The sequence below is a fragment of the Alosa alosa genome, chromosome 21, assembly GCF_017589495.1.
Source record: "Alosa alosa isolate M-15738 ecotype Scorff River chromosome 21, AALO_Geno_1.1, whole genome shotgun sequence".
NCBI classification, from domain to species: Eukaryota; Metazoa; Chordata; class Actinopteri; order Clupeiformes; family Clupeidae; genus Alosa; species Alosa alosa.
Genome location: NC_063209.1, coordinates 8,142,384 through 8,157,821, shown reverse-complemented (window position 1 = coordinate 8,157,821; position 15,438 = coordinate 8,142,384). Strand labels below are relative to the sequence as shown.

Here is a 15,438-nt window from a genome sequence, read left to right as displayed (position 1 = left end):
GAGAGAAGGCTGCCGCAGGGAGTGTCGGCTTTCCCCGGCCCCAAACGCACAGAGAGAAGGGGGAGGCGAGGGAGCGGCAACGAGGAGAAAGACTCAGTTTCCTCCATTTCCCTACTTCCTCACCCGCTCCTCACAAACAGTCATCCTATTTGTGAATCCGTCCATCAAATCACTCACTCAACCCAACCAACCAACCAACCAACCAATCGGGTCCTCATTTCCTGAGGCTTGCACAGAGTCTCTTTCTCTGACGTGCGGTTGTGTCGTGTGTCCATCTGTGAGCGTGCAACAGTCCTGTCCATGAAAAAAAAAAAAAAAAAAAACAAAACGAGGAAGAAGAAAAAAAAAAAAAAAAAAAGGGATGGGGAGCGAGTGGAATAGAGTGTGAGAGAATGCAAAGGACAAACGCCTCTACAATATGGCTCGTGCCCTGTTAAGTGATAAGTAGTGGGAGAACTTGGAACTCGGATGCTGTTTAAGTTAATGCTAAGCTTATTATCTTATCTACAGTGGCACCTCTACGTTTAGGACCCAACAGGCTGGACTTAGAATAAGAACCCCTTCCCGAGAACTGGGGAAGGCTAGTGGTTGGGGGGGTGCAAGTATGTGCTTTTCAGGACTTTTGTTTAAATAGAGCTGGCTTAAACACGATTTACATCGAGGGCTGTGCTCCAATAGTGATCGGGGGGGGGAGTTAAAGGTTGAAAGTACAGGTCAGCGTTCGTAAAGTGCCGTTTCGGATTGAGGATCCACCACGAGGATGAATGCACAGCAGTGAGGAGGAGGAGGAGGAGGAGGATGATCAGGAGGAAGAGGAGGGTCCCTGGGCTCCTGTCTGGGCCAGCCACAGCCAATCAGCTCTCAGCTTTCCCAGGACACACTGCCACAGAGGAGAGGCACCTGGAGGAAAAGAAGACCGACCAGATCACACACCATGCAGATAGTGAGTGTGTGTGTGAGAGAGTGTGAGTCAGAGATAAGGAAGCGGTGTAGGCATCTGCGGAAAGTTATATGTTCTCTACTGAGGTCACCACACTAGACACCAGTGCTGACCGCACATGTGGATTATGATGCAGTCGGTGAAACCACAGGTATTTTTATAGGGTTCTTGGGATGACCTTGCTCAGTCCATATGGTGCCTCACCACAGACACCAGGACCATCATTTGACCTCTGCAGTGCTATATGGGGTTGTAAATGGTGGTCAATTTAAGGCCCTGTTAAAAAGGTCCTTCCTTTAACATTACTCCCCTTGTATCTCAATACAGATTCCTTCGCTGTCCTACAGAAAACAGTAAAATGGTGCCAGAAAAGCAATCTAATACTGCAGCAGACAGCCTAGAGCAAAGCTCATGTTAAATGAAAACTAGCAAGCGGTGTAGTAGGCTCAAAGCACAACCAACATCAATAAAACATGCAGGGATAACATGCATTTTCATATCTCGTTTCATACTCTGCAGCATTGAAGCCAAAAGATTTCGTCCTATGAGAGTGTGTGTGTGTGTGTGTGTTTTCCCCCATTCACTGGCCTGAGATTAAACCTGTGAGGTGATTCATCAATGACAACGTTTCTATATGAATTTTGCACAGTAGCTCGGAGCTATTGTGTTATGTGGTGTAGAATTTCAACCGCATGTTCACTGGATACAGCAAGTACGTAGGCCAGCCTTGATGAGCTCATGGGATATATATCTTGAAATGATTCACAGCTCCGTGTATGTTGTAGGCAATATGTGGAATGCACAAAAACACTATAATGACTGACGAAGGGATCTTGTTGTGTCTTGGCCTCAAGCTGAATCTGCAGATACTATGGGCAGATGGCTTCAGTTGGGAGTCACGTGTTTCAGGCAATGGAGGATGTTCTATTATGAATGAGTAGAGGCGCATATCAGAGGTCTCAGAGTGGTCGTAAATTAAGACACGTACTCTGTACAACTGTGGAGGACTGAGGCACTCAAAGAACTTTGGTCTTTCTCCACCACCAGAGAGCAATCCATGTGGAAAATGTAAGGATGAGTAGACTATACATTAAACCGGTCAGTGGGATACTCAGAAGTATAAGTATCCATACTCTTTTGATCCCTTGAGGGAAATTTGGTCTCTGCATTTATCCCAATCCGTGAATTAGTGAAACACACTCGGCACACAGTGTACTGTAAGCTGCCTGCATCAACAGCGGCGTTCGGGGAGCAGTGAGGGGTTAGGTGCCTTGCTCAAAGGCACTTCAGCCGCTTTCTACTGGTCGGGGTTCGAACTGGCAACCCTCCGGTCACAAGTCCGAAGCGCTAACCAGTAGGCTATTTCCATCTAGGGACAAACTTTACATTGGAATGGGTCAGCACTGGTGTGCAGCGCAGTAGTCTTAGTCTTAATGATAACACACACACACACACACACACACACGGCTGAAGGAGTAGACTCACGAACAGGCATATGTGGGTGCACAAGTTTGACAAAAAGTGTCAAATAAAAATTGTGTTGACAATACATTTATTTGACACCTTTCGTCATTTTAGAGTAAGGGGGATACAAACTGCTGTATGTACTCCATCTTGTCTCGTGTGTGTATGTGTAGTGGGATTGACTGATAACATGGTCTTGATTGAAGGGGCGTGTGTGTGTGTGTGTGTGTGTGTGCACCAAAGGGTGCCTTAGCAAGCCCATCCCGTCCGAGGGCGTGCATACCTGCTATCTGGAGATGTACGTGTAGGTGCGGGAGGGCGACCGGCCCTCCGACTGCCCGTTGGCCGACACGTTGAGGAAGTCCCAGATGAGGATGGTGTCGTCATGGGAGCTGCTGATGATCTGAAACTCGTCGAACTGGAGCCGGAACACGCGGCCCGAGTGCTCCTGCCAGGTCACCATGACAACAGGAATTAGAAACGGGAGCCGCGGCGTCCTCCCCACCACCACCACCACAACAGAATGATTCTTCCCTTACAGAGAGCGCGCTGTGTTTACCTCAGGGCTACATGGGAATTGAGGGGGGAATTGGCTTGTGCTCTAATCTGGTTTTAAATCACCTGGCTGGGCAGAGGGCAGAAACCAGTTTCACTGAAACTGCTATGTAACATCATCTCTGCACGGGGCAGACTCTGCCAAAGAGCACTGGCACTTGGAAAATGCAGGCCTTCACCCGGCTTATTGGATGAGATTTCTTCTGCATGAAGTATACAGTAAAGTCCCAGTGTTTGTTGAAACACACACACTTACCACTAGTGTACGCAGGCAGAGAGTACTGGCAGGCGCCCGGGGGTCCAGCGCAGCTTGTAAGTCCCAAACTTTAATTTTACTGCAGAGACAGAATGGACAAGCATGCAACCGTAAGCAAAACTTGAGTCGAGTGTGTGCGAAAGAAAGAGGGACATATTTTGTGTGTGTGTGTGCGTGCCAAGACACACAGATGGGAGTGTTGCTGACCCGTCGTATGCTCCGCTGACGATGCGCTTGTTGTCGAAGCGAATGCAGCGAACCAGCTCCTCATGGCCCTCCAGCACACGCAAACATGCCCCGCACTCTATATCCCACAGCCTAGATAGAGAGAGAATGAGGGACACATGAGGACACTGATCCAATCATATGCAAGAACAGTCTTCAGAAGATTTCAACCACACCAGCACCATGTACTCACACACACCACACAAAACCAGAGCTCAACAACGAGTTCCCTCCAAAAAACACACATACCTGATGGTGTTGTCCGAGGAGCCACTGACCACAAGCCGATCACGGTACTGCAGACAGGCGATGCCTCGTTTGTGGCCGTTCAGTGTGCGCACAAACTCACACGTGCTGGTGCTCCACACCTACACACACACACACACACATTAACATGCTGCCCACATACAGTCATAACAGTCCTAATTAAATCAAACCCCAACACGACCATTGTTTTTGAAAAGTCCAATATCAAGGAGACCTGAACAGGATGGCTTTTCGTAACATGAGATGGATCAGGGTCTCCAGCGAATGTCCCTCGACCCAAAAGCCAAACAGGGAGAGAGCGAAGAGGGGGGAAAAAAAAAAGAAAAAAGAAACTGTCGAGTCCACAGCCCTGCCAACCAACACAGGCCAGCCTACTGGCCCTCTTGGCCTGGCCGGCCGCTGAGTGATATTACAAGACCAGCCCAGCCGGGACACGCACACAGGGAGGGTATTGTTCTTGTGATGTTTTATTCATGCCGACCCGACGTGGCCCGATCAAACTCCAGAGGTTCCCATGCGCCCCGCATGGAACACATCAAGACGCCGTGTTCTGGCCCGCGATTGTTTGGAGTTCTTTTCTTTTCTCCTTTTTTTCAGATAATAAATGATGTTCCGGATGAATTTCGGCTTGGAAGAAGGGGGAGGAAAAAAAAAAAAAATTTAAAAAAAAAGACCTTCCTGTTGCATGTTACCCATGCCCCCCTTTTGGCATGAAGTTCTTAAAACCAACACTGAAAATGTTATGCTTTTTTCCTCCTTTTTGAATAGTACTTTTAAACATGCGGTTCTCCACCGTGCGAATGGTGAACTAACAGTAGAGAAAAACTGCCAGCTATGTCAAACATGGGCCTGTTTCTCACTTATTAAACTTCCTCACACTGTTCAATAAAAGCAAACCAAGTCATGGCAGTTAGTTTGGTTATTTTATTCACAATAACTCACAGCATACTGTATGAGGGGATTTCAATAGTGATTCCTGGAAACTCAATGTCTGCCACTGCTAGGACTACCATACTGAGATGCACAGCCGTAGAGGTGTGTAACTCACTGCATGCCAACATTCTTATGACAAACATGGACCCCACAAAAGAAAGGAAAAAAGGCCGCACTTTGCATAAGTTAATAGTTGTATTGCACAGACGCGTTGCCTTCTCCAGTCTGCTTCCCAGCAGCCCCTCAGATGTACACCTAGATTCTCCATTCAACCCCCTCACCCTCCAACCTTCCACTCACATTAATGACGGGGGTCACCCGAGGTGGAGGCAATAGGGGGATTCGACTTGATGTAGCCGCCTGCACCAGTCTTAAGCTGACTGCATAACGTGATTATGGTTTTCAAATCGGAACTGTGCATACGTGATGGTTAAAAACGTATCAGAATCTCAGAAATAATCACGTTATGCAGTCAGCTTAAGACGGCTGCAGGCGGCGACATCAAGTCGAATCCTCCAAGTGTACTTATCCCTTCTACATACTCGCAGACTTCCAGCGACTCACTGACTCAGGTTATGCGTCTACACTTCCCATCCACCCCCTCTCCCTCCGGCTCACCTTGATGGTGCGGTCGCCCGAGGCGGAGACGATGTACTTGTCGTCGAAGTCGACCACGTTGACGGCGGCGCGGTGGCCTACCAGCACGCGGCGCAGGCTGATGTCGGTGGGCGAGGCCATGTCCCACACGGCGATGGAGCGGTCCTTCGAGCACGTCACCATCAGACCGTTGCAGAAGCGCAGGTGCAGCACCGCCTCGTTGTGGTGGATGAGCGTGTTTAGCACCTCGCCTGAGGTCACGTCCCACACCCTGCAGGACACCAGAGAGGGGAGGAGAGAGAGAATTGGTCAGTGAGAAAGAAAGAAAGAAGGAAACAAACAAACAAACAAACAAACAAACAAACAAGACTGAAACAGAGCAACAATAACAGAAAGAAAGAAGAAAGTCAAGAACAAGAGACAAAAGGAAATAAATCATAATAATAATAATAATAAAATAAATAAATAAATAAAATAAATAAAAAGAAAAAAAAGAGAAAAAAGAAAGGGAGAAAGAAAGGAAGAAAGAAAGAAAGAAAGAAAGAAAGAAAGGGAAAGAAAGAAAGAAAGAAAGAAAGAAAGAAAGAGAAAGGAAGAAAGAAAGGGAAAAATAATAAAGACGCACTTCAAGAGCAAGTGAGAGCATATGAAAGGGTGAGCGGTGAAAAAACAGGGAGTGTGAAAAGAGAGGTAGCAAAACAGAGAGAGAGGGAAAGACGGAAAGTAAGAGCAAGTCCGACTGAGCGAAATGTTAATGCACTTCCTCCACGTCTGAGCGAGTTAGCTTAATAACCCCCTGAGAGAGGGCTTCAAAGCGCCTACTTAAGTCAGAACATGATGCTAATGCTCTTTCCATTACAGGCTGTAAACAGAAGCTTGTGTGTGCTGCCACCTAGTGTCAGCTAAGCCCTGCTGACGGGGGGATCGAATTTAATTCTACACCTATTAACGAGGGGGGAAAATTCAAAACACAGATTTGTGTTGGCACTGGTGCGGGGAAGATGAGAAGCATCAAGAAAGATGTGTGAATTGAAGCGCGCGCACGCACACACACACACACACACACACACACACACCATTAGCATACACACACATACGAGCACACTGACACAAACACATATTCGCACACACACACACACTGGAAAACATGACACTTGGGCCATACACATCTGCCTGCCTGTCATAGCACTGGCTCAGGAAGTGAAGTCAGCCTTTCCGTGGAGATTTCCCAGCGAGAGCAGAACAGAGTCCAATGTGCAGTTTTAAAGGCCTTGGTGTCACTGCTGCTCTCGGCTGTACTTGATTGATGTTACAAGGTCTTATGCTCCCTCTCTAACGCTCACTCACACACACACACGCCAAGAGAGTTGTTAATGTTTTCTGAGGTCAGGGTCATCTCGTTTTGGATTGTTCAGGGAGTTTGTCCAGGACAAATATTAGGCTAAGTCAGAAAATGCTAAATTCATGATGTCAGCCAGAGCACACAAATGCACATACAGTCTAGAGACAGCAAGGGAGGCCTCAAACAAACAAACAAACAAACACTAGAGATATAAACAGAGCATTTTTATCCCCTAGTGTGTGTGAATGCTCAGAGTGAAGGTGGGTACTTAATGCCAACGCACACACACTGACACACACACACGAAAACTATATGACAGAAAAGGAGTGTGTGTGCATGTGAGTGAGGGCACATCCGCGCACGTGTCCACCCACCTGACGGTGGAGTCGGAGGAGCCTGTGACGATGACCCGCTCATCATACTGCAGACACAGGACCGAGCCCGTGTGACCCGTCAGAATCTTCAGACACTCCAGAGACTGCTTATCCCAGATCTGAGGGATGTAGAGGTAGCGAGATAGAGAGATGGAAGGAGGAAATGCTTCATTACATCAAAAAACAATAACCACCTACACCTGGGATCTCCTGGCAGATAGCAACTCTCCCTACACACACACACACACACACGCACGCACCTTTATGGAGTTGTCTCGTAGGCCGCTGATGATCTTCTCGTCGTCATACTGAAGGCAGTAGACCCCCTTACTGTTCTCTGAGCGGCACTGGATCCTCTGCAGGTTGTGCCTTCCACACCGCCAGTTTGCCTCAATGGTCTGAGGACAAGAGAGAACAACATTAACTTTAGAGATATATATATATATATATATATATATATATATATATATATATATATATATATATATATATATGTGTGTGTGTGTCTGTGTGTGTGTGAGTGAATGTCTGTGCATGTTTATTGATGTGTGTGTGTGTGTGTGTGTGTGTGTGTGTGTGTGTGTGTGAGAGAGTGTGAGTGTGATTGTGTGGTGAAACAGACACTCACCTCTATGTCCTGGATGATTTTAGGATAAAGTGAGTGGTAGTAGGAGTTGGGCGGGACTTCTACTGTGCGGTTCTTAAAAAGGTACTTCTCCCTGGTGACGGACAAGAGAAAGCAACCAATCACATCAATTCAGTCAGTCTTGTGATGATAAATACATTTCTGGGTGCCTTCTTAAGTCCCAAGAGTCAATAATGCCACAAGCTCCCTAGTTACAAGTTCAAGTAAAAAACATGAGCAGCACAAAGTCTTGGACACCATTAGAGCCATTATTTGTCTATTATCAATAGCACTGCTTTGTTGAATTTTTCTATTGTGATGCACTCTTTATAATATCAATTAACTTTCAGATATTTGCACACCTATGAAGTAGTTCCAGTTTTTATGCCACATTAGGCTTGTATATATAGAAAAATTGTAACGTTTGACTGCGATGGCTTTGAGATGCACTGCATTTTGGAATAAGTACAACAGTGATTTTACAAAGCTAAGACAACAGAATCTTGGGATATGCTAGCTCAGCCACGAGACAGATGGAACTAATGTTTCCATTTAAAGCTAGTAATGGCAGTTTGCCCTAAAAACTGAGAAATGAGAATGTGTGGCAGTACATAGTTCTACAAACAAAACAGTTTTAGAGATCAAAAGGCAGAACTTATATTAGAAAATTAACACAACGCAAGTGTGGCAACAGTGGTATAAGTGGCCTCAAACTCAAATGCCTTGTCATCCACTATACCTTACATAAAGGCTAACATATACCATCAACCATAAAATAGGCAGGTTAATGTCTTCGTAAATCAGGTTCATTTTTGATACATTACTTTTTACCCCTGACTGACGATATGTGGAGGTCACATCCGTGCAGTCCTGCATGACCAGACCTGCTCCTGCTCTGCTTGAAAACCCCTGTATCAGCACAACCCATTCAACCCCTCCCCAACCCAACCCCTCTGTGGCCAACAGAGGCAGGGTCTCCTGCAGCTGGGCAGCCAACTGTAGTGCACAGTGGACGGTGGTCCCCCTCACCACTGGTGTCTTTCAGAGAGGCCCTTCCATAGCGGGTCGGTGCGGACCATGCGCTCGATGAGCTTCTTCCACAGCATGCCCTCGGAGATGACCCGTTGCCACTCCTTACACACCAGCTCGGCCGAGCACAGCGAGCGCGCATCCAGGAACGACAGGATGTTCTCCGCTATGTGGTCCAGACCTCGGGCTGCAGTCAAGATGAGTGGTAAGGAAAAGTGACTGGTGATACAGTTAACATTACAGATACAAGTGGCATGCAAGGGGACAAAACAATCTGAACTGAATGTTTCATTGTAATCCCACAGTTCCCTGTACCCCTTAGAGAAGGATTTAAATATTACAAGAACATCTTCACCACAACCAACCAGCCAAAGTTTAAGTTAATCTGTACTGTGTAAACTTAAAGCAGAGATGTAACAATACTACTTCTGAATGGAAGACCAGCATGTAAGCACATCAAAGCAAAGAGGTCCATTCACAGCACTGATTCGGCAAGGCACTTTTGTGTGGCTGTGATCCCAGGGAATGTATCCTATAGCTGGGGCTGACCTCTGAATCTAAGTGAGCTTCATCCTCAGTGCTGCCGGGTCTATGGAGGGGGTTAGAGAGTTTACTAAAACCCTCAAGCAGCAGAGGGAATGTGGAGATTATGTTACATGCTGTGACACATAGGGGAGCATGGTTTTCATGGGGTTGGAAAGAGTGTGTGCGCGCTTGTGTGTGTTTGTGTGCATGCGTGTGTGTGTAAGAGTGAGAGCAAATGTGTGAAATGTGTGTGTTACAAGCTACCACAGCAGCATGGCCTTGAGGTAGAATTTGAAGAATGGATTTATGTGTCTGTGTGTGCAGTCTCTGAGGTCGAGCTCATGTGTGAAGCTGTTGCATACAACTTTGCCTGTTTCTCTGTGTGTGTGTGTGTACAAGCCAAACTCTGTGCAATAACTGCTGTGTTTACTGTTTTTTTAGCTATTTATTTGAGAACATGGAATGAATGTGTATGTGCGAGATAAATGTGTATGTGTGAGATGTGCTTGGGTGAGAATGTGTATATATCTTTACTCTATGTTGCTATTTGGAGAGGATCGCTCCAATAGAAGTTTCGTTGTATCGCATACAATGACAATAAAGATCTATGTATCTTTTTCTGTTTCTCTGTGTGCGTGCATGTGTGTGTGCGTGCGTGCGTGTGTGTGCGCGTGCGTGTGTACCTGGCAGCGCTGTGATGAAGTCCCTCTGGAGCATTGGCTTGAGGTAGGAGTTGATGTGTCCGTGCTGGTAGTGGCACATCCGTGAGATGAGGTGCTCCACAAACTCTACCTGGTCGCCCTCCGACCACTGGTCAAACAGCTGGATGCACACGTCCTTCTCCTTGTCAAAGTTGCACTGCGACGGCCGCTTCCGTGAGGCCGAGACCACTCCGTTACCGAGCTGCCGGACGCAAGGTAAAGAGAGGAGTTTTACTACAACAATACACTTCGCTGTCCAAAAACACAAATCCCAAAATGTGACATTCGTTTAACGTGACATTGCATGGTGCATATAATTTGTAATATATGCATGCACGTTTGTGCGCACACACACACACACACACACGAGAGACTCACCTTGAACACTGTGGTCTTCTTTGGCGAAAGCTCATCTGAGTGATTATTCTGAGGCTCCATAACCGTCATATTCTGTGCAGAGACGCAAAGGGAGGAGAGAAAAAAAACACACACACACACACACACACACACACACACACACACACACACAACATACAGAGTGAGACCGGACAAGCACATAGGGCATCTGCATAGGACAGATATGGAGAGAGGAGAGGAGAGGAGATAAGGGAGGAGAGGAGAAGGGAGGGGAGGAGAGGAGATAAGGGAGGAGTCGCTACAAGCTACTGGGACATCAGTGTAAGAGGACACTAACAAGAGACAGATAGATAAGGGGGGACATTACAACAGGCAAAAAGGAATGGATACAAAGCCAGCGGTGAACCACAAATACAAGGCCTTCGTTGGGTCCAGGGAGAGGGTCACTACGGCTCAATCATCCACAACGTTGTTAAGAGGTGGTGACGGGACGGGGAAGGGCTAGTCTGAGCAAACCCAAGAGGTCTAGAGTCTAGAGCATGAACAAACCTGAAAATAACCCTACGCAAACTAGTCTTGCATACAAGATGGGTGACTGCTGCACACAAATAATAATAAACCCCAATTTAAGTCGATTGTGCATTTCCAGGGGGCTTTGGTGTGTGTGTGTGTGTGTGTGTGGGTCTGCCGTGACAGGTCTGAAACCTATGTTCCAAAAGCATGCAAATGCTGGAGAGCTGATCAGAGAAAGGGGTGACCTTGGATGAGCTCGTGTGGGAGAGCTGGTAACCAGGCAGCAGAGGTCTGACCCTCACTAATCACCACAAGACTCAAGCAGAGAACACAGCCGGAACACACTGCATGAGATGAAATGGCAGCGTGAACATTTACAGAGGGTGTGTGTGTGGGGGGAGTTTAATTAGGAAGACTGCATTTGCCCTTCTCAAACAGGCGTAATAGCCACGTTTAACTGTTGCAAGGTTAATGTTGAGCATTCTCAACATTACTAAAAGGGCCATCTGTCATTTCCACCTCGCAATCATAGACTCTTAATTTGATACCTAGCTCATCACCACCACACTGCATATGTTTGCCCTCCCTAAAGGTTTGACCATGACAAGTTTGGCAGGATCGCCACTGAAAAAAAAAAAAAAAACTCCTGCCTACATGAGGAAAACGTTTAATAATTTAACCCTAGGCACTAGATCATGGCTAGGGCCTAGATCAATAGCTAAGCTAAGCTATTAGGCCTACATGTCGAAGATGAATAGAATGCAGATGTTGTTCTCAAGGCTCACAAGCTGAGAATACACTTGGAAGACTCTTTGAAGAATGTGATCCGGACGCATTAGCTCAGTCCTCAACATCCTGAGCATCCGGCCTGCTCCGATCTGTTGCTACTCAATTCACAAATTGGATTCTTGGGAATGATGATAATCAGGTTGCATCCTGGGCTGCGTCGTGTCTGACACTATGCGGAACGTCAAGTCCTGTTCCCGTTAGTCTCTTCCGCCCGGAGAGAGATATGATCTCTCCCGAGTCCCCAAACCAAAATATCTTTTTCCTAACTTCCTAACTTTTTCCTAACTAAAAGATATTTTCCTAACAAAATATCTTTTTCTAGTTCCACATAAAACCTAGCCCAGAGTAAACACTGTATGCTGTAGAATTGTAGGCCATGTCCTTCACACACACACAGTACAGGAAATGTTTGCAAAAGACCATCATGGAAACACTGGACATTCAGAACTGATCAGCAGGTTGATGAAAGGTGCTGTCAAGTGTTGGGTGAAGGTAAACAAACACGCACACACACACACACACACACAGAGAGAGAGAGAAATCACAAGGACACGAGACGCAGACAGGAGGTTAAAAGAAACACACAAAACAAGTAAGCAAGCAAGCAAGCAAGACTGGGCAGCAAGCACTAAAAAGCAGCCGAAGGAGACAAGCAGCATCATTTGAACGCAGGCACGCAGACAAGGAAGGAAGGCAGGCAGGCAACTAGTAAGACCAGATGAGCAGGCAGTGTGTCTCCTCGTTCTCAGGATAGTGAGTGGGCCACGCAGACACTCCGCCCACGCGCCGTCAGAGCGAACGTGCCGAGCCACACCCAGATACGGCGGTGAGACGGCAGGCCACCTGAACGAGCAAAGCCAACCAGGACTTCCCAGTGGATTTCACACTCAACATGGCAGCTTCATATATTATTGTTTAAGGGGCCGAGGGTCCATTTTTTTAAAAATCTATTTGAAAGCTGCTGATGTGAAATATGTTTTTCAGATGCCACTAAGGAGGTTTATGATTGAAACCCCCGACTCTCTCTAAAACATTGCAGTTCAACTCTCCTCTGCTGACTACAGCGACATATTAAATAATTATTCTGATGTAGCACCCATAAAAGAGAGAAGAGGGGAGAAGGAGAGTGCTAGCGAGAGAGCGAGCTTGCCGAAGGAACGAGCACTAGGCCTGTATCACCAATCAAAAACAGGAGCCGGAGGAACCGGCCTCCTGCAACAAAAAAAAAGGGGGGGCTGGAGTGGTGTTGCACAGGGGTTGTGGGTGGGGTGGGAGGGTGAGTGTGGTGGGGTTGGAGAGACACAGCACTAGGAACAGAGGAGGTGATGGAGAGGAGATGGGAGGGGTGGGTGATTTTTAAGAGGAGGAGAGCAGAACCTGGTTGTGGGCCCGGGAGGAGGGGAGGCTCTGCAGGCACCTGAGTGCACACAAACTCTCTGCCACCGAGGAGCAGCCCAGCCAGAGAGAGCGAGGCACAGAGCACTGTGAGAGAGGGAAAGAGAGAGAGAGAGAGAGAGAGAGAGAGAGAGAGAGAGAGAGAGAGAGAGAGAGAGAGAGAAAGAAAGAAAGAAAGAAAGAAAGAAAGAAAGAAAGAAAGAAAGAGAGAGAGAGAGAGTGAAGGAGAGAGAGAAAGAGGGGAGTTGGGGAGGGGGCAGGAGAGCAGGAAAGGGACAGGAACAGGAACAAGAAGCAGTTGAGTGACCATGTGAGACAGTTGTAAGAGAAAAGAATTCAGAGTGAAAGGAAGAGAGCGAGAGAGAGAGAGAGAGAGAGAGAGAGAGAGAGAGAGATGGGCAGAGAAGGGGTGAACCAGATTAAAGAGAAGGGGTGAGGGAGAATTGAGAGAACAAAAGAGGATAAACGGAGTGAGGCAAATATGTGGGGGCCAAGGAGGAGAAGAGCGGAAAGGAGTTAAGTGTGGGAAGTGAGGGAAAAACCTGTATTAGAGCCAAACACACACACACACAGTTAGCGCACAAACACACACACATACTCTCGCATAATAAACAAACACACATGGACGCAGTCACAAACAGTGCAAAGGCACATACATTAAAGACAGAAGCATTGTTAAGATATGGGGTGGGTAAAGTTGTGAGAGGATGGGTACAATCAGCCTGATCAAATATGAAGTGTACTGTAGAACAGTATACTGCATAGAGGTTATTCCACTTTGGGATTTGACACATGCTCTTGGGTGAGCCAAAGTACAAATAAAACAAACAGAATCGCACCCATGGTTTGAAATCCCAGCATTAAGTAGACTTCAGTTGTGTGGTATTATGGCGTAGGTTTCTTTACATAGGTTAATCTTTATCAGGGCACAGTTCATAGTTTCGTTAGAATAAACTTAAACGTGTGTGTGTTTTAAACAGAATGCCAGGAAGGAGGATGTGACTAAGTCAGTCATGTTTTTTTTTTTACATCTAATATTGACATAGATACTATATTCAGCTCGGCGTAAACTGGATAACAGTGAGAATAAGACAGCATGACATGTTGAGAGAATTATCAGAATTACCAGACAAAATCTTCAGTAACAATGTAACCATTACTCGCCTTGTTACTGTTAAATCTTCAGTAACAATGTAATCATTACTCGACTGTACACCAAGCAACATTTTTAAACAATGCGACATTTTCAAACGAGTTGCTTGGGGGTAAACGAATGCTATAGCCTACGTGTTTCTTCCTAGCATTAATGTCAACTGGCTGTCAACCTTCGATAAATAATGAGGGTAAGCTCCAATACAGAAGTTAAAGCTAATAACGTTACCACTTGCACAGAGTTAAAATTGTGAAATGACAGTTCATTATATTCATTGGTATTTTCAACATGTGTTTAAATACATTTCATACATCACTGCTACATACCTATAATTGACATTATAATATCAAAGGGGGGGCAAGTGAAATCACCACTTCAGCTAGCTAGCTAACTAGCAGTTAGCCTACGGGCTACTGTTAGCTGTGGACACTTCCTTCTACGCAGCAATAAAAACTCCATCTCACGTTTGCGAGGTGTTTCAGAAACCGTACTTTCATATAGGGCTTGATGAGCACATATACTAGGAAAACATTAATGTGTTAGTGATAACCCTTGACTCGACGAGGCCAGTGGCTAAAGCAACTACATTCCCATCACAAGCTCGCTAGACATGAGGCTAATAACAGAAGTGGCTAGCTAACGTTATGCTACAGCAGGGCCAAATGGCGCAGCGGTACTGCAATGACTAGACGCTCCCTCAATTTCTGTCATTTTCGCTAATTATTGACAACCAACATTTATCTAACTATTGACACATCCACCTTGACATATGTATGATGCGTTCATTGTGAATTCGGAAAATAAACAACTGTAATGAACGAAAAATACTTTTCCGGGCCTGAAACTGGCGTTGACATTATTTGTCTAGCTTGGTCTCACTGATTTCCCTGTCCTTTCCAATAACGTCTAACGTCACGGAATGTCGACTCCGTTTTGGCGCTCATTGAAGTACGTTGAATTAGAATCAATGGTGATATTTATAAACAACCGAAAAACGAGTGTGTTTAGTAAGATTGTCTACTGTGAATTGACTGCTTACCATTAGCTCCAACGTTTTGTCTTCCATCTCCGGCTCCATATTGTTGTTCCGCCCGAAACTCGAAGCGAAAATGGAAACCCAGCCCTGCGTCGCTGTCCGCATCCGAGTATACGTCACGACCCACGGCAGGGAGTGTTTTGTGCTTGTAATGACCCGACAAAGGCACTCAAACGCCCTCTTATGAATAACAACTATGTGATTAGACAGGCCGTGATGGAAGGCGTGTTTTTCTAGCGCATGGTTCAATGTGATTGGCCCCAAAAACCACTACGGCTTTCCCCAACAACACTGTTGCCATTTTTTCTACTTTCATAAGACCTGGCAAAAATATCACATTCACGAGACTATCAGCCGTAAAC

The 15,438-nt window shown here is 46.2% G+C and overlaps 1 protein-coding gene across 2 annotated transcripts; it reads right to left on the bottom strand.

Annotated features, from left to right (window-relative positions):
* Positions 1-837: 837 nt before the first annotated feature.
* fbxw11a (F-box and WD repeat domain containing 11a) lies at positions 838-15,215 on the bottom strand. 2 transcript variants are annotated; one of them, XM_048231337.1, is made up of 14 exons: positions 15,080-15,215; positions 12,870-12,974; positions 10,212-10,283; positions 9,816-10,035; positions 8,608-8,794; positions 7,582-7,672; positions 7,214-7,351; positions 6,954-7,072; positions 5,259-5,508; positions 3,690-3,808; positions 3,423-3,533; positions 3,216-3,294; positions 2,688-2,852; positions 838-900 (listed from the first exon to the last, which is right to left on the bottom strand). In XM_048231337.1, the coding sequence occupies exons 1-13, from the start codon at positions 15,179-15,181 to the stop codon at positions 2,691-2,693; spliced, it is 1,755 nt and encodes a 584-aa protein (XP_048087294.1). In that variant the 5' UTR covers positions 15,182-15,215; the 3' UTR covers positions 838-900; positions 2,688-2,690. The 2 variants fall into 2 exon arrangements, with proteins under 2 accessions (XP_048087294.1, XP_048087295.1); XM_048231338.1 differs by lacking the exon at positions 12,870-12,974 and having other exon boundaries at positions 15,080-15,213.
* Positions 15,216-15,438: the final 223 nt, after the last annotated feature.